Source organism: Bidens hawaiensis, unplaced genomic scaffold (genome assembly GCF_021521415.1).
Source record: "Bidens hawaiensis isolate Kalapana, Puna unplaced genomic scaffold, B.hawaiensis_p1.1 tig00023728_1, whole genome shotgun sequence".
Classification (NCBI taxonomy): Eukaryota; Viridiplantae; Streptophyta; class Magnoliopsida; order Asterales; family Asteraceae; genus Bidens; species Bidens hawaiensis.
The window spans coordinates 263726-287951 of NW_027493730.1; the positions used below are offsets into that span (position 1 = coordinate 263726).

Consider the following 24226-nt stretch of genomic DNA (forward strand, 5'->3'; position numbering starts at 1 on the left):
CATGATAACTAATAAAATTGATTTATTAATAACAATAGAAACCCATTGATCAATTAATAAACAACCTAATCCCAATCATAACTCAAATCACATCGACATCTTAATTCATTAAAGTCATGTTATACATTTTATAATTAATTCATGTTATATTATTTAACTAGGAATCCTTGTCGGTGTATCCTGAAGGGTTCATCATTTTCATGTCATCATATTTGTTTCGTTCATCCGATCAGGTGAGTAATCACTCCCCTATTTTACTTGTTTTCAAATGTTTTGGGGACACTTGCGTACCATTTATCAAATTACTTATCTTATTCTTTCTCAAACGCAAACTGTGATCTTTGTGTTGTGTATTAATTGAATGACTGCCTGTTACTTGCTATTTTGCTTACTTGCTTACTTGAACCGCATTCGGAGAGGTCCAACATAATTTCATTATAGTATGATCATACGACCGTCGTAGTGGCCGGAGCCCGATCGCATTGGCAATGGTTTCACCGACATCTCATTACTTGCTTAACGATTTCATTGTTTATACTCACAGATAACAGTTTTGCCTATTTTATTCATTTATATCATTATATATTATTACCATTTTTTATTGTGTCAAAACTGGTGATCTACTCACTCAACATGTGTTGTTGACAAACATATATTTTGTACGCATTTGCAGGTTATATATTTGGATTGCTTATCGAACTGAAGCTCATATAGAGATGACTTTAGGATAAAACATATACAAGAATAGTTGGTTTTGTATTTGTAATTATCTTTATTTTGTTGTATATAAATGTTTGATAATAAATAAATTAATTAGATATTGTCGCTTTATAACTCCACGATAGTAACCTTGTGAGCTGTGACAATCAGTTCACGCCCCGGCATTTCCGTCGTAGGTTGGGGTGTGACAGATTGGTATCAGAGCCGAAGGTTTAAGATAGGTCGTTAGTGGCGCCTTAGTAACATGCTTAGGAACCCCATACGTACTTATTTGTTTACTTGATGTGTTCTATTTGATTGTTTACAGCTTACATAATTACTTGTTAGATTAAATACTTATTAATTGCTTAGCTAATTGTTTATTTTATTGTCGTGCACACACACACAACTCCGAAGCTATACTTCACTTTTCAAAATATTTTATGACTCCGAGACTACGTCTCAAAATATTTTATCAATTGAATATTTTGAGAATTTTCTCTTTAAATTAATAAAAAAAACAACACTAAATTATTCATCATAAAAGTAAAGTTATGTATTAAAACTTTTACTAGAATACTAATTTTAGTTATTATTTGTAAGTGAAGTTATTAGTAAATCATAGTGTCCACATTCTATTTATTTTTATTTCTCACCATATCCCACCATTCATATTTCCAAAACGTAACCAGCGGCTACACCGACTCATCATCATTCCCGCCTATATATACATACAAACTTATACAGCACTCACACACCATCTTCATCCACATTAATTCCAAACCCAAATCATCTTCATTCATTCATCCACGTTAATTCCAAATGACCAAAATCCAGTCCCTCCGTAAAGTCTTCCTCCCATGCTTCACCTCCACCGCCACCGTCTCCGACCACCGCCACACCACCACCACCACCATCAAGAAACGCCTGAGCACCTCCCTCCGCGACGACATTATCACCAACCCCTCCGAAGAAACAGATGATCACCCAGATCAAGACTCCGACTCATCATCACCATTCGTAATCATTTCAAACTCAAACCCACCAAGATTCTCCAAAACCATGGTCATCGGAACCATCTTCGGCCACCGCCGTGGCCACGTCTGGTTCGCCGTCCAACACGACCGTCTCAAACCCAAACCCTCACTCCTCCTCGAACTCACCATCCCAACACAAACCCTCGTCCAAGAACTCCAGTCCGGCCTCGTCCGCTTAGCCCTCGAGTGCCACGCCTCGCCGGACTCAGACCTCGCCACGTGTCCGCTCCGGTCCGTGCCCGTCTGGACCATGTTCTGCAACGGACGGAGGCTAGGGTTTGCGGTCCGGAAGAAGACCACGGAGCCGATCCGGTTAATGTTGAAGTCAATTCAGTCAACGACGGTGGGTGCGGGGGTGATTCCGTCATTTGGGATTGACTCGGTGGGTGAGTTGATATACATGAGGGCTAACTATGAGTGCATGGTGGGTGGGCCGGACTCGGAGTCGTTTCATTTGATTAACCCGGATGGGTGCTTGGGCCAGGGTCAAGAATTGAGCATCTTCTTGATGAGATCTGGATAGATCATATATGATCATGTGGAAAACATATCAGTTTTCTTTTCTTGATTAATTATATTATTAGTTTGTTTTTTTTGGGTTAGGTGGATTAATATTCTTGTGTAGGATTTGATGGTAGATGAGTGATTTTGTTGTTAATTACTCCTTTAACATAAAACTGATTTTAGTGGGAACAAATTCTTCGTGTTTTTGGGTACTTATTCTGTCCAAAATATAGTTGTATAATAGTATATGTTTGCTAAGAGTATTTTTGTTTTAGCTTGAATTTTAACACCAACTAAGGCCGGCTCAACCTTTTCCGAGTAGTCTCACATTTTTCACAAGATTTTTAAAAGATACACATATATCAAAATAATTATATGTTGAAGCACATAGAATAAAAAGAGTATAATGAATTTTTTTTTTATTTTTTTTTTCAAAACTTGAAAAGTAATAAAATTTACTATAAATCACCCACACACATCTTATTTGTGAAAACTTAAAAAAAGAAAAAGAAATAAATAGCATTTCTAAACAATCAAATGCGAATTATCAAACACAAACAAAATTGAGGGCTCAAATTTCGGATTGTTTTTATAGATTCAAGTTGTCGTGACATATTTACATAAATATATATTAAAGTAACTACGTATTTGGTTTACTTTAAAGATGAATACATAACTAGGGACAAAATTGATGAAGATGAAGACAAGAATCGGTTACATTGAATTGATTGCAACAAAGCGAAGAACAAAACTTCAGGAGACAACCTAGAGATCGATTGATGTAAACCAACAACTGATTGTCGAAGCTCATTCCCGTCACCACAATACGTCTCACCACCTCCAAAGCCACATCGAGAACAACTGTGTTTTGTTTTGGGTCATTCAAAATCAGTGACTACATAGGCGAGAACAACTGTGAAAGTTGTCAGAATTCAAGTTGATTTCGGGTTCTTAGGGACCGATTAATATACTTCAATACTCTCCGTTGTTGCCCCATTGGTGCTCCTTTTTCTAGTATTTTAGGAGAAAATTGTGACTTTGTTTCTTCCGGTCAACTTTAGAATCTGACATACACATTCGTACTTTGTAATTTTGTAAGGGGTGTGTTCCATGACTCAAAATCGTGACCTCTGGGTCACATAGCAACTTTGGCATTGATTCAAGGTTCTACATTTTTATTGTCGTCTATTGTTGGATTCTTTTCTTTCCAATAAAGAACAGGTGAGGTGGCACTACAAGATAAAATTAGGACACATGCCAAATACAGGTCTAGAGGGATACTGAATAGCCTGTCAATATAAAAGGAAACATGTTTGCCAGCTGGCTCTATAATTAGATATGCTATGTTTTTGGAAATTATGGTAACTTAACTTGTGTTCAATATGTACACAAAACTTTCAACTCCATATTCATTGTACGGAGTTTAGTATATATATTTATTGGATTGGATAGTTTTTGTAATAGCACTTCGTATTTAATTATTTAACAAAATCCATGGTTACGAATTTGATTGATAATATAGAATTATATACTAAGTTTCTTCATTTTGTAATAAAAACATGAAAACTACTCATGTTTTAATATTGTTTCTCAAGTAAAGAAGTTAATAAATATCTTATTTAGATCATTCACTTTTCCTTAAAACGATTTTCTTTTTTGTGTTTAGCTCATCGTACTCTGGCAAAAAATGTTGTCTTAACCGGCTCACGCTGGCTTCAGAGTTTGGCTTGTGCATTTCCCTGTGAAACCATACCGTCACTTACATTCAGTTAAACTAATATTAAATTTATTTGGTTGTTCGATGTGGTTAATGCCGGCCAGTGTTGTTCAGAGCTGGCCGCCACGTCACCATAGCGCCTCACATTTTCCTCCTTTGCCCGTTAACACGCTAACACCCGAGGCTGATAACGCCAAACACCGCCCCTCTGGCGTGATGTTTAACACCGGAAACATCACCATCTCTAAAAACATGTTGCGTCGGTGGCCATGAAGTGTGTAACATCGGTTCCTATCACACCCACAATGCATTGCCTTACCATTTCATGATTTTATTCAAAACCATCAATAACTTATAACATAAATTAAATATTATATCCAATAAGAAACTCATTTCACGCATCTATAATGATTTCTTTTACATAAAACACAAAGATGCTAAACAGACATTAGACACAGCTATTGAGTAGTCGCATTAAGATCACATGACTCTCTTGTTGCCTAACAAGACAAGTCATTTATCATCATTATTACCATTATAAAAGATTATATTTTTACATATTATATGTGTCTAGTAGATGACAAAAGTAGGGGTATTAGATCAAATTACAGAAATTTGGATATTTACCACACAGCCAATACATAGGCCAACACCACCATATTCAAATCAAATTCACACAAAGAATAAGTGGTTGTACTGTACAAGATAGAATTTTACAAAGCATTGGTGTGAAACTATGAACAGTTGGTTGGTTAGTTCAAACTGATGGAGAATGACCACCAACACCCTTGAGGAGTGTTATCCTTTGAGATCTTGAATGGCTTTGTCTGTTATTAAGAACGTCTATATATGTTCTAAGCCTATACCGGTCTGAATTTGTGATCGAGAATGGTGGATTAAGAATCAGTGAAGGTGCTTCCACTAGAACAAAACTTAACAAACGCACTGCCTTTGAATAAAATCCTGCTGCCTTGTCAGTATGACCCATGTACTCATCCACCTGTCAAATGCAATAAATTAGGCGATTTGTTTGTGTATTTATTTAAGATTATAGCATGACTTGGTTATGTGAATGTACTTGAATTGGCATATCACATATGCATATGTAATGTGTATCCATATATTACTAGCATCTACAACACATGTCTAGATTTAATATAGTTCTCTTATCCTACTCTTTTCCTTTTATTTTCTATCTCCTATAAAATTTTCAAAAAATTTATAAAAATGTGCACATGTGCATATATCATGTGCATTTAGACAAAAATAAAACAAATGCCTTCTTTAGAAACAAACCTTCAACATATTAAAATCAATATGCATTCTATAGTACAAGACTTAAGCTATTTTCACAGTTCTCAACATATTAGTGGTTTTGAAATGAACGGCCCCTTCTCTCTTGACATGTCTGTGCGTGTGTGAGTTTATAATATATTGTAACATTAATCGTCATGTAAAGTTACACAGATGAAGACTTACAGCCCCATGTCTGCCGAAATTAAGCGCGGCCTGGAATATTATTTCCATGGCATCTGGCATTCCCACATTTCCTGGAGAAGAGACAAGAATTAACTTAACATAACGCCTAGTACTAACTTGTACCTTTACTTCAAGATAAAATAGCATTATTATAATAACTTATCGAGTTAGAATATGTACCGCGCTCTATAACCTTGGCAAGTTGTTCAGCACTTTCAACTTCACCAAGAAATATTTTTTCAATATGCCAGCAAACGTCCTGCGGTGACGTGGCAGCTTCTAGACATTCTTGGATATCAAGATTATCAAATTCCCTATTGGTTTTCGTATTAAAAGTTGTAATTTCTTGAACTGGACTTCCTTTGATATCTGAAGCAGCCTGTGTGTGACAGATATCCAGTGCTTGCTTCCATATTGCAAGAATCACAAGTTGAATTGAAAATGCTTCTAGTCGGTGTCCTGCCTCCATCTTTTTTAAAATTAAAAGCAGTTAATTAAATAATAATTAGATATAACTTGAATATAATAAGAAAAAACTACTTAAGCAGTTAAACATGCCTTAGCATTGACCAGGTCAGAGATGGCAGAGGCACAATCATGCAATGATTTGATTCTCGCCAAGCTGTCAGTTGACGGTTGTTCTAAGGCATTGACTATATCAACTGTTTCAGGACTTCCAAAGCTCCCGGTGCAGCGGATTTTACTGTCGGCACCGCCAATGATGGGCAGTGGTGCACTAGATGTTGATTGAATCTTTCTAGAAAGTGATTTGGATGGTGCTATTTGGTTCACCTTAGAAACAGTTGCTAAAGAAGGCATGTCACCAACGGGACCAGATACAAGGACATAATCTTGGTCAATGAACTCCAACGAGTCAATTACTGATCAATTGAAAACAGGGCATGATCAAATAGTATTACAACATAAGAAGTGTACATTTTATAGTAGCTTAACATACCTTTGGAACGCGTATTTACTGTTCTGTGATCAATTGATCTAAAAGATTCTTTCGGGTTTATTTCTGAAGATTGCAGATCATTATCTGGTTGTTGTTTGATGCTGTTATACCTAGAAGAAGTTTCCATGCCTTTTGCCACATCAGCATCCAATGAAAACCCATATGCAGATCTCAAAGGCGACTTCTTAAGAACAGGTGGGCTTCCATCAAGAACATTTGAATCCTCATCAAGACTGAATGGCAGATTATCTTCTTCTTCTTTCTTAAATGATGAGCTTTTAGAATATAAAAACACATCTGATGTTGTTCTTCGTGGTCTCCTATCTCTGCAGATACAGAAACGTTAGTTAACTGTTTAACATGCATCAAATTAATAAAATGTGTGTATGAATGAAACGAGAACTTTTGGTTATAAATTACCTTAACGGTTCATCAGGCTTTGTTAGGGTGAAAAATGGGTGTGTGAAAAACTCCTCGAACGTCAACCTTTCAACTGTGCATCAAAGTAACTAGACTCATAAGTAATAAGTCACACATTCTGTTATTTTTAGAAGTATTAAGTCACAAGTACCTGGATTTTGTCGCAATAATTTTCGACAAAGATCAATGCACTCGGGACTCAAGTCCTTAACATCTGGAGGAAACTGCAATTCAGTCAATTTCATGATGTTTTGAAGCAACTGCATGAAAGGTGGAATTAGAACAAGACATACAAAAACAATATGTCAGATTGTTGTCAACTTAAACAATTATGCGATATATAAAAATTTACAAACCTGAATTTGATTATTTCCTGTGAATGGTGTTCTCCCGGTTACAAGTTGAAATAAAATGGCTCCAACACTCCATAGATCTGCCTGTGACTCAATTTATATGTTAATTTTGGAGAATTTATAAGCAGAACTAAACTAAAGTATGCATTGTTTTGGTAAAAAGAAATCACCTTGGCATCATACTTATGAAGTTGCATAATTTCTGGTGCCATATAAAGTGGCGAACCACATAGTGTTTCTGCAAGGTTTCTAGCTTGCAAAGACCTGCAAATACAATAATACGTTACTTTCATTTTTAACCAACTACATACTGTTGCCATTACCATACCTTGCAAAGCCAAAATCTGCAATCTTCAAAGTCGAATTGTCATCGTTTGTAGAGAGTAAAAGATTCTGTTCCACAAATACAACATATAAGAAACAAACATAAAACACTTTTAAGTTAATGCAAATAAAAAAGTAAATACTAATTACCAACCTGCGGTTTCAGATCTCTATGAATAATTTGATTATCACGAAGGACTTTCAAACCAGCCGCTGCAAAACAAACAATTTTAACAAACTCAATCACTCACCAGTCACCAACACTATTAACTTCTAAAAGAAAAACAAACTAATATTATCATACATAATTAGTAATCACAAACCTAACTGCTGCATAAAGTGCGCAGATGTTGATTTTGGAACTCTACCGCGGCGTCTTTGAATAAACACAGATAAATCACCTCCTTTACAATACTCCAACACAAGATGTATCTTTCCAGGCTCCTAGTTTCACACACTAAACAATCTCAAAACACTACTAACAAAAGTCATTTAATTTTTCAACTTCGTAACATAATTATAATATTCATAAATTTTTCAACTTTAAATCATATTAATCCTTCCCGACCCGAACCAACGCAACCCTTTTTTAATTGACATGTTCCGGCCCTAACCCGTTTCGACCCATTACCCGTTAGCTGGTCCTAACAACAAATAGAGTACCTTGATCATATCATGCAGACGAATAATATTCGGGTGATTAATATTTCTCAAGATATCAATCTCAGACATGAGACTCTCTTCCAACTTCTTGTTCAGTTTTCCGGTCAAAATCTCTTTGATTGCAACCTCGGTGCCGTGGATTTTATGTCTCGCGTGCCAGACCACGGAGAACGAACCCGACCCGAGCTGTTTGCCCACGACGTAATCGCCAACCGATCGGACCCTGTACGAAGATTGACTCGTCATCATCGGAAAACCCTAATGATTTAGAAGTTGGAGTTGATTAGTTGAAGTTAACAGATTGGCTAGTGTTGGTTGGTGACATATTGAGAATTTTATAGAAGAATTGATTGGTTGATTGAATGAGTGGGTTTGATGTTTGATTTGATTAATGTTGGGATGAATTTGATGTTTGATTAATTGATGATGATAAGGTGAAAAAGAAAGAGGGGTTATCGTGTGCTTGCGCACACCAAATTTCGAAATTACAAACTACACGCTTGCTTCATATAGCCGTCGCCCCAAAACCAAAGTCATGGATTTTTAACAATTCGGCTTCGGTTGACTTGATATCGACAATGTTTTTTCCTTTTAAAACGTTTGGAACCGCCATATTGATTTTACGCTCATGCCTCTTACTCAAGAATAGGGGCGGATGTAGCTCAATGGTAGAAGTGGCATCCGCTACCCCTTAATTTTTTCATCAAAATATAATTTTTAATTTTATTTTTTACGTTGTTTTATGATAACGTTACCTCAAAATTGGAAAGCCCAAAACTTCACCTTTTAAGGTTCTATTAAAAGGCTAAAAGTCCAATATGATTAAAAGCATACTACTTAATTATAATTTAGAAGCCCAACTTAAATAACAGGGCAAAGGCACGGACGAAACACATAACTAAGCATTGATACGATGCACGAAATGGACAACTGGGTGACTATATACCCACCAAACGAGTAACCCGATGTTCGTACTCTTGTAATGAGAAACCAGGTTCCGGATGCGCAAAACGCGTAACCGGGCATCTGTCTGTACGAGCAAAATGTGTCACTGGGTGCCAGTACATGCGAAACGGGCAATCGGAACCTACACACGTTTAACGCGAAACATGGCCCATTACAAGCAAAACATGTAGCTGGCCGCCGGTATGCGTGGAACTCGTAACCAGGCCTCTGTACATGCGAAACACGTACTCGGGAGCTTGTACTAGCGAAATAGGTTAAAAAAAATTCTTAATGTACAGTTAAAAAAATGCTACCTCTGAAATTACTCAAGATCCGTCACTGCCCGAACACCATCAAGGAGGAAAATCATCTATGTGGAAAAACCTCGTTAAGTCAGGTTATGTGCCTTGGGTTGCAACCAAGACCGTACTTAACTTGAACCCAAAATTTCTAGAAAATCAAAATCGAAAGCTAGACTGATATAGCCGGTCTTGGTCTTTTTGGGTCAGGTCGGTGTCAATTAGGCCATAACCGAATATGAACCTTTATAGACTAAACTGTTCCATACTTCAGTTTTACATGGGTTATATTAAACCCGAACTATACCCAACCCAATATCCAACATGGATTCATCTTAAGTATTAATACTGAGAATTAAACCAAAACCGGTCGTAAGCTAGTCAAAAAATCGGTTTGAACTTTTGTTGATCAAACCGGAGTTGACATGTTTTAAACAAGCTTGTGCCCCTCAACTCGGGTTAGCGGGTCCGTACTCAACCCTTGCGTTGAAAATCAAATACCCTTGGGCTTGGGCACACGGCACCGTTTGTTTGTAATTGTAATCGTGTTTTCATTTTTCATACAGAGGTCGGTCGGTCTTTATTTGCGTCTTCTCCGATTGATCAAAATCAATGGATTGGGGAACAGTATCAGTGGAAGATCTGGTGGAAGCAGTGAAGGAAGTGGAGTGGTCATCGCCTCCTCGCCCTCTCAACGAGTTCTTCTCCAAATTCACCATCCCACGCTCTTCCAACAAATGGAACAGTCGCCTCAAGTGTAATCTATACTAGTATGTTCATTAATACCTACTACTTTCCTTATTACTATCATTCTAACCTTACTTACTTGATGATGAATGCTGAAACTCAATTAGGCTTTTAATTGGGAGGTTTTCTAACTATTTATTATTTTTTGAGTTTTGGTATTGCGTATATTGGGAACTCACACTTGATGCAGATAAATATCTGTTATCGCGATGGGATATTGGTAATTTTAATATCATGTAAAATTTATATACACAACAATTTAACACTAATAATTCACTATACTCTCCTCCTACCATTAACAAATTAATTAACCTTTTGCAACTTGCAAAACACTAACAATTCTTAGCAAGTAGGATCTCATTAAGACTTAAAACATTAACATTGAACACTTAAAGTTGATAATTAAGACTTAAAACGCTGATATCGGGAATGTCGGTGATATATCGGTCAATATCGTCGATATTATTGGTACGGATATTCAGGCCGATATAATACCAAGGGACCGATAACTGACATGTATCGGCGATATCGACTGCATAGGATAGTTGCTTACTTTCTTTTGTGGTTACTATCCTTGAAATTATTGAAGTATTTGGTTTGCTTTGAGTTTAAATAAATGGAAAAGAGTAAACCCTAAATTATGTGTTCAGTAACTCGTGTAAGGTTCTTGTTACTTGAAGCTTTAGTTAGATGCTTTTGATTTTCTTGCTTTCAAGAGTTTATTTGTGGTTGGACTTTTTTTTTAATACGTAATTTTATTGTATTTGTAATAAAATTTGGTAAGCTCTGTACAAAGATTTATACTCTTTTTTTTGTTTTGTTTTTTTTGTGCAGCTATCGGACAAATTATTTTCTCATGATTCTGTTTATTCTTGGTAAGCTAACTGATAAAAAGAGATCCACATTTGAGCTATTTTTGAAGTTGCTTATAAATGATATTTTGATGATAAATTTCTCATGTGTAGGATTGGGATTTCTTAGGAGACCGCTTGCAATTGTTGCAGCTTTGTCAACAGCTCTAACAATAGCTTTCTTAAATGATAGGTACATCACTCTTGATCTGTCATAATATGTGTATTGTTATCTATGATACTGATAATTGACATGCAATCATCTTTAGGTCTTTTGTTGTTCTTCTTTCCTGTTTCCCTTTGAGATCATGTTTATTATGTTAAAGAAGTTTTTAGATTGGCACAGTTTGTATTTAGGAAGATTAATAAGGGAATTCATTTGTACAGAGCGATGGGGAATTAGGATCATTTGTACAGAGCGATGGGGAATTAGACAGTGATGTGACCCACCGAGTTCAGGTAGGATGGTGTAGATGGAAAGCAGCCACAGGTATATTATGCGACAAGAGTTTCCCGACTAATCTGAAGGGAAAATTCTATAGGGTGGCAGTTAGACCTGCAATGCTATATGGAACAGATTGTTGGGCCATCAAGAAGGCACAAGTGCGGAAGATGGAGGTAGCAGAAATGAGAATGCTACGTTGGATGTGTGGGCACACAAGGCTAGACAGAATAAGAAACGTTGTGCTTCGCGAGAGATTAGGAGTGGCGAACATAGCAGACAAGATAAGAGAGTGGAGATTGAGATGGTTTGGACATGTAAAGAGAAGACAGACGACGAATCCTGTTAGATCCGTAGAAAACATTACTATAGAGGGGAGGAGGGGTAGAGGACGACCGAAATTGACTTGGGATGAGAGGATTAGGCATGATTTGATAGACCTAAACCTCTCTGAGGACATGGTTGAGGATAGGAATTCGTGGAGAAGTAGAATTAAAGTTAAGGATTTTTAGAGAGATTTGAATACCTTAGGGCTTAGACTTAACTTATTTAGGTCACATACCATAATGGTATTTCCCTTACATACTTTATTATTATTATTATTAGCTTTTATATTGCGGTTAAACTGTGACCTTTTTATTAATATTATTATAATTAGTAGTAGTTTTTTATATAACTGTTAAACTTTGATTTCCTTTTTTTGCTTCATACACATGTTCTTAGAGCCGAGGGTCTCTCTGGAAGCCACCTCTTTATTCCTTTGGATAGAGGTACGGTGTGCCTACATCCCACCCTCCCCAGACCCTACCTATAGCTCTGCTGTCGGTGGGATTTTACTGGGTATGATTGATTGATTGATTGATTGAATAAGGGAATTCATTATCTTTTTTTTTTTCGTATTTAGTCTAGCATGTGTGTGTTTGTATATATTCATGTGTAATATGAATTTAAGAAAGCGCGTAAACTCTCTTAGGGGCTGTTTGGTAGCCTCTTAATGATTCTATTGAGAGGCTATTTCTGAATCGGGCAGAGTTATGGTTCATTTAGCCTCTTAGTTGGTAAGTTTCAGAAAACATGTTGAATGATTCAGAGACTACCTCTTAATCGGTCAGGCCTCTTAATGAGTCAGCACGAGTTTGCCAAACAACCCCTTAATCTTTTATGGATAAAAAATTCTGAAATATTCCACAAAATAATACCAACATCAATCAAGATAATGACTAGAAGTATTTAAACTTTCCACAAATCAATTCAATAAGCTGATTTGAGATCTTGATTGGCTCTTCAAAAGGTTTTCTTAGAGCAGAAATCAAGCTATTTGGAACTGCAAACTCTCTATGTAAATGAAGATGTAGACGTGTAGTTGTTGATCGCACATATTCATTTTCCCTTTCAATCTATTTTCTATGCTGATTATGCTTTAAATAGTCATGGACATGTTTCTGGAACAATACGATTTAAAATAGTAAAAATGCACTAGAAATATAATCATGAAAATCTCAATGGAAAGTTGATAAAAATAATCGCGTCTTTGAATATACTCTGTCCAGTTTTGTAGGATTCTAAAGTTTTCTAGGCCTTATTTGTCTGTAAAGAACCATCTAATTTACATGAATATATGAACATATCCACTAGGGATATAAAAGAACTTAAATTTCAAACAATAAAAACACTTTCTTTTAGTAAAGATTATGCTTCAGCCTTGATTTGAGAGAACCATGCAGAATTTTTCACCAAAAAGGTTTAGAAAAAACATAAGATTTTTTTTTTACTTATAAGCAGAATTTCCTGTCTTTTGTTTTCTTCAATCTCACAATTGAGCCAAATTCACTGAAGTTTATTTGATCAGTGAGCATCTCATGAATACATATTATTCATGTTTTGTGGTGATACAAGTGTTGCATTATAAATATTAGCTTTGATAGCTTGATGTTCTCATTTTTATGTGCTCAGCAATGTATTATACATATAAAAAGCATAACGTGAATTTGTTGTATAATAATTATTAGCTCTTCGTCTCCTTGGTCACCTGTCACATGTATTTTTTATAAGTGAAACTTTGATGACACACATCCTTTGACCATATATCCACTTTTTGATTTATGTTAGTTAAATAATCAATCAATTCATAGACGGGATGCAGTTTAGCAGATTTTGTACTCGTGAAGTATAATCATTTTTTACTTCTTATTAACACACTGCTTGCTTATTATAGCTTTGCAGGCACATTTAGTGAAAAAGTAACAAGAACTGTGAGGCGTTTTTCTCCACATTTAGCTGCAAAAACGAGGCCTCCACTAATGTGAGCTTATTTTTATCTTGTATTTAATTATAAAAGGGTCTTACATGGCTATCTGCAACTTGCAGGCCTGTTCTTCGTGGACGCCCTTCTTCTAAAAGAGCAATTTATATATGTGGACGGCCTCGTTGGCTATTTGTTTTGATGTTTTCTGTTGGTATGGAAACGCTTCTCTTACATTATAATTAGTTAACTTTTTTTTATTTTTTTGTTTTGGTAAAATCTTGAAAACTAACCCTTTTGTTCTTTTTCAGTGAGTCTCATTCTGTGGTTTGTTTCTTGCGGTCTCTTGACTTTGTTGTGGGCATTGGCCGTTGGTCTTCTTGGTATATTTCAACCTTTTTATTCGATGAATAATATAAACTTTATAAAAAAAGTAATAGATAATGGTGGTTAATAGTTTTTTTGATCTTTTCTCAGCTACTATCATGCATGCAAGCTTTCGGACACCTAACCTGAAAGCTCGTTTGAATACATTCCGTGAGGAATTTCGTGCAGTTTGGCGCAATTACAGTGATATATAGTCACCCTTCTTGTAGGTACTCATTTTTCTGAGCTTTGACTTCACCTTAGTAGAATAAAATATGTTTTGTTATGGTGCATATTGCTTTCTTAATCTCTTGTCTTCTGATGTTTTTTATTTTGGTTTTGAGCCTGTCATACACTTTTTTTAAAGATTGTATATTATTTACCAAAACTTGCAACTATGATCTTGTAGAGGTGGAAAATGGGTGAGTTTGTTAACAGGTCAAAATGGGCAGTTCTTTCATCTTTGATTCAGGTTGAAATAGGGCAGTTGGGTTGACTGTTGACGGGAATCGTCTAGTTTGCTCATCTCTCTTATGTATAGCATATGTTAAACTATGACCACAATTATATATTATTAGAGTCGAATCATGTGTCTATTCCATGAAGCTAGAGAGTCAACTCCTATAAGTTTAGCTTTTTTAAAGTCTGAAAGACTTTTCTTTTGATTTGTTATTTGTACGATGACTATCCCAAAAGTTCCCTTAGGGAAAACACCCAAAAATGTACAATGGCTATTCGTCTATTCCAAAAGTTGCCTTAGTGAAAACACCCAAAATTGATGAAGCGCCTAGGTCCTTGTCGATCAGCATATGGATGGCTTTAATACTTCATTAGACTTCATAAGTCAATAATTTTTTACTTCATACGTTATAACCCAACAATCTTTTACCAAGAGGCTGACCATCAAACCAACTGCCATCCAATATGCAACTCTAGTAAAACACGTATCTGCCTCGACCTATCTTGAGTTCTTGACATCTTCTCATTTGGCATCTAGAGCGCTAGTTGAAGCTGCAGATAGCTTCAGCTTATCTGTTGTCGCTACTTTAGGATAGCTTGCACTTTACACTATGTCTGTTTGTCACGTTAGAGTACAATATTATTATTTTTTTGTTCTTTGCCAACCTTGACAAGAAGTTTATTAATCATTTGAGCTCTTTGCTTGCTTGTGCTTATCTTCTTCTAGACTTGTTATCATATTTAAAAACTATTCGGTCATTGGGTGTCACATCTACTTTATTTGTATAGAAGTTTATACTCTGTACTTCTCTCTGAAGCTATATAAAAACTATTCGGTCATTGGGTGTCGCAACTACTTTATGTGTATAGAACTACATGAACTGTTATCTCCTTTATTCAATGTTTTCTTCACTCTTTCAGCAAAGTTATCCTATTGAGGTGATTTCATGACTATTTTCCGCATCCTAATCGTATTCCCGACAAAATAATCAATAAACTCTTTCTTGTGGTATTTCTCTCTTCGTTATCAAACTATAAGCATATAGTGATGTAACCTTTATATTAGAGGTAATAAAAACATTAGATTTACTTTTCACAAGCCATCAGATTTACTTCACAGATAAACCTATGACTTTTCTTGTGGAATCATCAATTGAAGGTGACATAGTATTGCTATCGGCCTGTTGATGTAGGGCCATAGGGCCATAGATATAAGTCAAGTCTCTTATCACTAGCTGGACTTTACCGTTACTCTGAAATTTTACATCACTTCCATGAGGTAACATGGATTTATGCACCCGTATCCATAATTGCACATTCAACATCAACAAATCAAGGCAGCATCAAACCTTTCAATCACAACATTCTCTTCTTTCTGTCCAGTTTTCATGTTCAGAGGTAAAAAACAAGCCCAAATTTCTATACGAGCCAAGCCCGTTTTCTAACTTTGGCTCACTGTAGTTGGATCATCAATGTCTGTTCCTTTAGTATATAAGTTAACTTTCATAGGACCAATATTAGTTTCATTAAAACGACTGGTTTCATAAGGTAAGTTTTGAAAGATCGATCTTGATTTGTTTTACACGACCATCCCAAAAGTTTCCTTAGTGAAAACGCCAAAAAGCTAAGCTGATCATGTTTTACACATATATTACTTTTATTACTGATGAAATGTCAATAATACCCTTCCAAGAATAACTGGATAGGTGAACTCTTGTTTTGTATTGTTTTATTTATTAACCTTTAGTTAGTTATGTAGGTACATGTGGTGGTATTTTGAGGCTGGACTGATGCTGCTGTCGCCAAATAATCCTCTGCTCAAAAAAGCACACCTGCTGTGGCCTATAAGCTGCCTGAAGCTCTTATCTTCCAACATTGCTTTAGATAAATGTTTGTTTATATAATTCTGAAATTATTTCCAGTATGTTTTTCAAAATTGTGGGTCCGTCTTTAGTGGGTATTGATACCGTGCTTGCTTGAAGACTACTTGATGTTCTAAGCGTAAAACTTATAGCAAAATTACTATGTCTAGGATTCTCTTTTATGATCTAAGGTTTAATTTCTCGAGATTTTCATACCCGATTTATGATCTCATCTCCATATCAAAAACATTATTAATTTTAAGTTTTTTTTAATTACTTTAAAGATTTTACAAAATATATATATTATATTTTGATGTTATTTAATAAGCTAGTATGTGCGACTTATATTTGATAATCGTATATGATATCTAGAAGTGCTTAAACTGAAGCCAGTTTTAGTTTGAACAGGCTCCGGTATAGGTCAAACTTCGTCAAAAGGGGATGTAGTTGGAACCGGTCCAGGTTTGAAACTGGGTTTTAACCTGTTTGGGTTTGACTGATTTACATCGGTTATAAACTATAAATAAAGGTATCGGTCACAAACTGAACACAAACAGGTGACGTGGGTTATACTAAACTGGGTCTTGCCAAACTATTTTTTTTGGCACCTCTAGTGATGTCAGACTATCAGTAATATCATAGTTAACTTCGCAGGGATAGACGAAGTACATACTCAAACGTTACATTCCCGATCAATGTTAATGATCATAGATACCCATCTACTTTTTCCTGCTCATTAATCTGGGTTTAAACTTTGGATGGGTTAAAAATAATAGTTTTTATTTTTACAAAATTGTTTACAAATTAGAACTATATTATTTAAACTCATTTCTAGATGTTTTAAACTCATTAACAACCATTTCCTCCTTGACATCTTTTTTCAGTTCTTTGGTTTTTTATTTTTACTTAAAAGTTAAAAGATAAAGAATAACACATTTTTTTAATAGATTGGTCAAAATTCCAACCAATTTACTAAAATTACTTTTCTTAAAATGACCAAAAACAAACACACACCAGCAAGTTTCGATACCCCGAATCACAAGTTCACCAAATCCATGACAAACAAAACACGAAAACTAACATAAACGCTCAACAACCATCAACTCAACACGTCCTGCCAAAGACCTCCTCTGGTATTATGTACCAAAGCTTCGGTCTCCTGCATCTCTGAGCCCCGGGATAATCATTCTGAACACGTCATTCAAACACGAGCTTATAGTAACTCATTAACACACGATTGAATATTTGTCTCATGAAATTACTTACCCATTGTCAGTAAGAGTTGGATCAATGACTCCAGCATACACATGAAGCCTGAAGAAATGATTAATAAAAAAAGGAAAATTGGTTTTTATTAGTCTCAACTATCGTCTTTTCGTCACTGTTGGTCCCAACTAACGAATTGGTTGCTGACGGTCCCAAATTTTAACGTATTTGTTCCTAACGGTCCGCGACTAACAGAACTTTAACGTCGTTAGTTTCAGGTCGTCGGAAAAACGTTTTTGGCCGGAAAACACACATTTTTTCCAGAAACTCAACAATTTTGTCCCAAACATCATGGTAACTTTGTATCGTACCTTTAGGTATCTTTTTTCTAGTAAAAGCCTCAATTATTGAGGTCGCTGGAACCTTAGGACCATAGTCGGAATCAGTTGATGGTGCTTAAGTGATGGTGGTTGCTTGACGGTGAGTCAATTGGTGGTGGTGGCGGTGTTCAAGTGGTGTTTTCCGTAAAAAAATTGTCTTTCCCGGCCCAAAACGTTTTTCCGGCGACCTGAAACTAATGGCGTTAGGATTCTGTTAGCCGCGGGCCATTAGAAACAAATACATTCCAAGTTGGGACCATTAGTGACCAATTCGTTTGTTGGGACCGGCAATGACCAAAAGTCAAAAGTTTGGACCAATAAAAACCAATTTTCCATAAAAAAACATCAATCTCAAAAGATAAATATCTATCATCTAGTGTCAGTGTTTGAAGGTTTCTATTAATATTGTACCCGGGATACTTTTCGCTCAGTTTTTTTAGCGCTGGGGGGCAGGTCACAGCACATACCTAATAGCAACACCCGAAATATGTGTTAAAATGTTGTAACTGTTTATAACAGAATACAAACTGTTTCCATACGTAGCACTTTGATATTCTGGTTGCCAACTCCGCGCTCCTTAATCAGATCAATGGCTGTGATTATCGTGCCACCTAAAGAAATGACAGTAAAAAAATTTATTTAACTTAAAGTGCATAGTTCAGTTATATAGATGCAAACAATCTTGCCTGTTGCTAGCATAGGATCGACAATGAACACCCGCGTTCCTTCAGAAAACTTTTTAGGTAACCTGCATAAGAAAATAAAAAAATATCAGAATATTAACAGATTTTGCAATGTCGTAAACTTTTGGCAAATTCCTATCGCACAAAATAGCTTCTAAAAATTAGGAGAATCGGTTGCCATTTCTTACTTGTTCAGATATACTGTTGGTTGAAGTGTCTCCTCATTTCTGCTAACCCCTTAATTCAACAAAAAAATAAAAAATAAATAAACAGAACTAAGTAATTACATCTACATCAATAAAAATTAATTAATGTTAATTACCTAGGTGGTATGTCTTAATTGCTGGTAAGATGGATGATGCATGCTCTGCAAGAGCAAGACCAGCTCTCAAGATAGGAACAACCTACAAAAGCGACTTAAATTTTATTCCTAAAAAATATGAAACTAACTTATATATTAATTTTGGGAATTTTGGGATTGTCTAGACGCAGTGGTAGGGGGCATACCTAGGGGCGAGAGGATTTGTATAGGAGGTGATTTTAATGGACACATTGGTAGGGCTAACGATGGTTTTCAAGCCGTACATGGGGGTTTTGGTTTTGGGGATAGGAATGAGAACGGAATAGAGCTCCTAGAGTTTGCGGTGGCACACGACCTAGGTATTTTAAATTCTTATTTTAAGAATAAAGACTCCCATTTGATCAATTTTAGCAATGGCGGACGTGAAATGCATATTGACTACCTTTTGATGAGACAAGGAGACCGACGTTGGTGGAAGACTGCAAAGTCATACCTGGGGAGACAGTTGTGGCGCAACATCGACTGCTGGTGACAGATATAGGCTTTAGAAATAAGCTAATTGCTCGAGAGAAGAAAGGTACACCTAGAATTCGATGGGGAAGCTTGAAGGATGAAAAGCTCCTACTGTTTAGGGATAAACTCATAAGGCAGACACGAGCTAGACTAAATGAGGACTCAACTCATATATGGGAAGCTATGGCGACAAACATTATCCAAGTAGCAAAGGAGACTCTCGGGGTAACTACAGGAAAGGCTGGTGGGCATAAGGAGTCTTGGTGGTGGAATGAGGTCGTACAAGACAAGATAAGGGACAAACAAAGATGTTTTAGGGAGCTTATGAGGTGCACGAATGAGGAGGGGCAAGTGGAATTGAGGGAGTCCTACAAAACGGCCAAGAGAGAGGTGAAGAAGGCAGTGGCGGAAGCGAAGAACGCGGCCTATAAATGGATGTATGAAAGTTTAGAAACAAAAAGGGGGGAACATGCTATGTTTAAGATTGCCAAAGCTAGGGAGCGTAGAAGGCAAGATCTAGGACCTGTGAAGTTCCTAAAGGATACAGATGGACATGTACTGGTCAAGGAGCAGGACAACAAGCTAAGATGGCAAACCTACTTCCATAATCTTTTTAACAATGGGAGAGCTTACCAAGAAGAACATGACAACACAACCTCCCAACGACAACAACCGAATAACTGTTACTGCCGACGGATAACACGAGAAGAGGTCCAGAATGCACTTAGGAGGATGGGAAGGGCTAAGGCGGTTGGCCCAGACAACATACCCATCGAGGTGTGGAAGTGTCTAGGAGAGGAAGGAGTCATGTGGTTAACTAATCTCTTCAATATTATCCTCAAATCTGGTAAGATGCCAGACCAGTGGAGGAGCAGCGTCTAGTTTCTATCTATAAGAACAAAGGAGACGCCCAATGTTGTGGTAACTACCGAGGAATCAAATTGCTAAGTTATACTATGAAGCTATGGGAAAGAGTGATTGAAGTTAGACTTAGACGGGAAACCCAGGTTACAGTGAACCAATTTGGGTTCATGCCGGGGCGTTCCACCACAGAGGCAATACACCTTATAAGAAGATTGATGGAAAAGTATAGGGAGAAGAAACGTCACCTGCATATGGTGCTTATTGACCTTGAAAAGGCATACGATAGTGTGCCAAGACAGGTGCTATGGGAGTGCTTGGAGGGTAGTGGAGTACCGAGGAAATATATAAAGATAATTATGGATATGTATACCAGGAGCGCAACAAGTGTGCGTGCGCCCATGGGGTATACTGAGTTCTTCCCCGTATTGGTAGGACTTCACCAGGGGTCAGCGTTGAGTCCGTTTCTTTTTGCAGTAGTCTTGGATGAGTTGTCAAAGTCGATTCAGGGGACGCTCCCGTGGTGCATGATGTTCGCAGACGATATTGTGTTACTTGTGGAGACAAAACAAGAACTAAACATGAGGTTAGAGGAGTGGCGATCAACCTTAGAGACAAAAGGTTTAAGGATTAGTCGCTCTAAGACGGAGTACCTCCACTGTGATTTTGGGGGGGTAAATGACAATGATGACACACAGATCACCATTGAAGGGCAAGTGGTACCGAAGGTCACGAAGTTCAAGTATCTAGGATCATTTGTTCAGAGCGATGGGGAATTAGACAGTGACGTGACCCATCGAGTCCAGGCAGGATGGTGTAGATGGAAAGCAGCCATAGGTATATTGTGCGACAAGAGTTTCCCAACTAAACTAAAGGGAAAATTTTATAGGGTCGCGGTTAGACCTGCAATGCTATATGGAACAGATTGCTGGGCCATCAAGAAGGCACAAGTGCGGAAGATGGAGGTAGCAGAAATGAGAATGCTACGATGGATGTGTGGGCACACAAGGTTAGACCGAATAAGAAATGATGTGTTCGAGAGAGAGATTAGGGGTAGCGAACATATCATACAAGATAAGAGAGTGGAGATTGAGATGGTTTGGACATGTGAAGAGAAGACATTCGACGAATCCTGTTAGATCAGTAGAAAACATAACTATAGAGGGGAGGAGGGGTAGAGGACGACCTAAATTGACTTGGGAAGAGAGGATTAGGCGGGATTTGATAGACCAAAACCTCTCCGAGGACATGGTTAGAGATAGGAATTCTTTGAGAAGTAGGATTAAAGTTAAAGATTTTTATGGAGAAAGGAGCACCTTAAGACTTCTATTTACCTTATTTTGGTCACACACCATATAGTATTATTATTATTTTATTATTACTAGTATTGTTTTATTATTACTATTATTATTAGTATTATTATTATTATTAATACTATTATTATTATTTTTATTATTATCTCATTTACTATATATTGCCTTATACATATGTATTACAGAGCTGAGGGTCTCTCTGAAAGCCACCTTTTTATCCCGTTAGATAGAGGTGCGGTGTGCCTACATCCCACCCTCCCCAGACCCTACTTATAGCTTTGCTGTTGGTGGGACTTAACTGGGTATGATTGATTGATTGACTTATATATTAATAAAAAAACGATTAATACTAACCGCTACAGGCTCTTGTGGATCAATGAATTCTACCGCAGCAGGCCCGAGTGGGGACTGAATCTCCCCTTTAATTGTAGGCTGCAAAAAAAAATAAAAAAAATTATATGAATCTAACACGAAATTTACGAGATTGAGTTTAGTCTAAACGGAATGATGCATACCAGCCAATCTCTAGATGCTTCATACATAAGCAACCTTCCCAATTCAGCCATGGCATTCTCTGCATATATATTAAGTGACAATATAAATAATCCCAAAAGTAAAAACAAGAAATTGAATTAAAATCCAATTGCATGTCACATTCTAGAAACATATATATATGCATAATCACTAAACATGATCCAACTGCATGTCAGATCTTAGAACACAAAAATGCAAAAACATTATAAAAGTTAACAATTACTGAAGACTGGAGATGGTGTCTGCTTGTTTCTAAGGACTGAAAGCCAATGTTTGATCAAAGGATGAGGGGGCACAACAACCTGCGAAGAATCAAAAAACACTTAAAACGACATCGTTTAGTTTAGTATAGTTTTGATGAGATGGGGAGTTGAAGTAAACTAGTACCAGCATTCTGGTGTCGGAAACAGGGCTGTTCTGTTCAGTGGTGGATTGTGACGGCAAGTTGCTTTTTAAACCATACAAACTGTAACTGTTAAAAGTGACAAAAGAGGTGTAGGACAAAACTAGGGCTAATTTGGGTAAACAGAGATATAAGACGGTGTTAAGGGGGAAGGTTAAAGATAAGATTGTGGAAAAGGGTTCACCAAAGGGTAACAAAAATAAGGGTGTCTTAAATAAATAAATAATTGATATGTGTCAAGTGGGGATCAAAAGAAAAGGGTATAGAGGTAATTGTAAACATCTTCTCTCTCCAGGCAAGACACATGTTAATACCTCCATCATTTTATAACGTTTATAATTTTTTCGTATGATATTTAAAAAAAAAAGTTTTTTATCATAATAACAAGCGTTTTTTTATCTTTAATATGAGTATAATTTTTGTTATATAAAATTTAAAACAAAAATCACGTCGTTGTGTCTTAATGCACACCATTGTGTCTTTTCGCACACCATTGTGTATTTTCGCTTATCATTGTGCATTTTTTCGCCATTGTGTCTTTTAGCACACCATTGTGTCTTTTCGATTATCATCGTGTCTTTTTTCGTCATTGTGTATTTTCGCACAACATTGTGTCTTTTCGCACACCATTGTGTCTTTTCGTTTACCATTGTGTCATTTTTCATCATTGTGTCTTTTCGCAAACCATTGTGTCTTTTCGCTTATCATTGTGTTTTTTTTCGTCACTGTGTCTTTTTTCATTATTGTGTCTTTTCGCACACCATTGTGTCTTTTCGCTTATCATTGTGTCTTTTTTTGTCATTGTGTCTTTTCGCACACCATTGTGTCTTTTCGCTTATCATTGTGTCTTTTTTCATCATTGTATATTTTCGCTTATCATTGTGTCTTTTTTCGTCATTGTGTCTTTTCGCTTATCATTGTGTCTTTTTCGTCATTGTGTCCTTTCGCACACCATTGTGTGTTTTTTCGTCATTGTGTTTTTTCGTCATTATGTCTTTCAACTCATCATTATGTTTTTTTAAATACTAATAACACCGTTGTGCAATAATAATATGTAAAACTAATGATAAAATAACAACAAATTATCTAATACATAAAACACAATGATTAATACATGTTACACAATAACTTGAAACGTAAAACACAATGGTGAATACATATAACACAATGACCTAAAACGTAAGACACAATGGTGAATACGTATAACACAATGACCTAAAACGTAAGACACAATGGTGAATACGTATAACACAATGACCTAAAACGTAAGACACAATGGTGAATATATATAACACAATGACTTGAAACGTAAAACACAATGGAAACAACATATTACACAATGACACAATGAACAACAAAAAACACAATTAAAAAACTCATTAATTTTTTTTTATATAACAATATGATACTCATATTAAAGATAAAAAATCGCTTATTATTATGGTGATTTTTTTAAAAAAATAATGTCATATGAAAAAGTTATGGACATTTTAAAATGATGGGGGAATTGGCATGTGCCTTGCATATGGCTAGAGAAAGTCAACAAAGGTGGGTAATTACCTTCATGCCCTTTCCATCAATATTTATTTATTAAATTAATCTCAGCCATTCAAATCTAAGATCAATGGACTGGATTCCTTCTCACCCTTCTCATTTTTGTTGTCC

The 24226-nt window shown here is 36.3% G+C and overlaps 4 protein-coding genes and 1 long non-coding RNA gene across 7 annotated transcripts; 2 read left to right on the forward strand and 3 right to left on the reverse strand.

The window, feature by feature from the left end:
• The first annotated feature begins 1521 nt into the window (after positions 1-1521).
• LOC143567962 (protein MIZU-KUSSEI 1-like) lies at positions 1522-2259 on the forward strand. The gene has a single exon (XM_077054232.1). It carries the CDS (start codon positions 1522-1524, stop codon positions 2257-2259), a length of 738 nt encoding a protein of 245 aa, XP_076910347.1.
• A 2306-nt stretch (positions 2260-4565) lies between these two features.
• On the reverse strand, positions 4566-8484 carry LOC143567967 (serine/threonine-protein kinase ATG1c-like). Of its 2 annotated transcripts, none has more exons than XM_077054238.1 (13): positions 8155-8484; positions 7815-7935; positions 7646-7704; positions 7496-7560; positions 7338-7431; positions 7171-7251; positions 6966-7074; positions 6821-6887; positions 6395-6720; positions 5995-6317; positions 5617-5905; positions 5437-5507; positions 4566-4957 (listed from the first exon to the last, which is right to left on the reverse strand). In XM_077054238.1, the coding sequence occupies exons 1-13, from the start codon at positions 8401-8403 to the stop codon at positions 4715-4717; spliced, it is 2097 nt and encodes a 698-aa protein (XP_076910353.1). In that variant the 5' UTR covers positions 8404-8484; the 3' UTR covers positions 4566-4714. The 2 variants fall into 2 exon arrangements, with proteins under 2 accessions (XP_076910353.1, XP_076910352.1); XM_077054237.1 differs by having other exon boundaries at positions 6815-6887.
• Positions 8485-10010: 1526 nt separating this feature from the next.
• LOC143567963 (PRA1 family protein A1-like) lies at positions 10011-16513 on the forward strand. 2 transcript variants are annotated; one of them, XM_077054234.1, is made up of 8 exons: positions 10011-10168; positions 10980-11020; positions 11111-11189; positions 13654-13740; positions 13806-13894; positions 13992-14063; positions 14158-14272; positions 16265-16513. In XM_077054234.1, the coding sequence occupies exons 1-7, from the start codon at positions 10011-10013 to the stop codon at positions 14259-14261; spliced, it is 630 nt and encodes a 209-aa protein (XP_076910349.1). In that variant the 3' UTR covers positions 14262-14272; positions 16265-16513. The 2 variants fall into 2 exon arrangements, with proteins under 2 accessions (XP_076910349.1, XP_076910348.1); XM_077054233.1 differs by having other exon boundaries at positions 14158-14276; positions 16265-16510.
• Positions 16514-17320: 807 nt separating this feature from the next.
• Positions 17321-18421, reverse strand: LOC143567964 (uncharacterized). Its single transcript, XR_013141498.1, has 3 exons — positions 18365-18421; positions 17634-17681; positions 17321-17555 (listed from the first exon to the last, which is right to left on the reverse strand). It is a non-coding gene; the product is annotated as an uncharacterized LOC143567964 (long non-coding RNA).
• A 42-nt stretch (positions 18422-18463) lies between these two features.
• Positions 18464-23211, reverse strand: LOC143567960 (uracil phosphoribosyltransferase-like). Its single transcript, XM_077054230.1, has 9 exons — positions 23189-23211; positions 22546-22630; positions 22382-22460; positions 22140-22198; positions 21979-22056; positions 18959-19040; positions 18825-18873; positions 18640-18701; positions 18464-18564 (listed from the first exon to the last, which is right to left on the reverse strand). Exons 1-9 carry the CDS (start codon positions 23209-23211, stop codon positions 18464-18466), a joined length of 618 nt encoding a protein of 205 aa, XP_076910345.1.
• Positions 23212-24226: the final 1015 nt, after the last annotated feature.

Bases quoted from the DNA above. Each gene is read 5' to 3' on its own strand.
- LOC143567962 (XM_077054232.1), top strand. From the start codon at position 1,522: ATGACCAAAATCCAGTCCCTCCGTAAAGTCTTCCTCCCATGCTTCACC.
- LOC143567967 (XM_077054237.1), bottom strand. From the start codon at position 8,403: ATGATGACGAGTCAATCTTCGTACAGGGTCCGATCGGTTGGCGATTAC. The intron at 7,561-7,645 runs GTTGGTAATTAG...TTTGTGGAACAG, and splicing joins ATAGAGATCTGAAACCGCAG to AATCTTTTACTCTCTACAAA. The intron at 6,318-6,394 runs GTATGTTAAGCT...TCAATTGATCAG, and splicing joins AGTAAATACGCGTTCCAAAG to TAATTGACTCGTTGGAGTTC.
- LOC143567963 (XM_077054234.1), top strand. From the start codon at position 10,011: ATGGATTGGGGAACAGTATCAGTGGAAGATCTGGTGGAAGCAGTGAAG. The intron at 11,021-11,110 runs GTAAGCTAACTG...TCTCATGTGTAG, and splicing joins CATGATTCTGTTTATTCTTG to GATTGGGATTTCTTAGGAGA. The intron at 14,064-14,157 runs GTATATTTCAAC...ATCTTTTCTCAG, and splicing joins ATTGGCCGTTGGTCTTCTTG to CTACTATCATGCATGCAAGC.
- LOC143567960 (XM_077054230.1), bottom strand. From the start codon at position 23,211: ATGGTAAACGAAAAGACACAATG. The intron at 22,461-22,545 runs GTACTAGTTTAC...GATTCTTCGCAG, and splicing joins TTTCCGACACCAGAATGCTG to GTTGTTGTGCCCCCTCATCC. The intron at 18,874-18,958 runs GTAATTAACATT...TGTTGAATTAAG, and splicing joins AATTAAGACATACCACCTAG to GGGTTAGCAGAAATGAGGAG.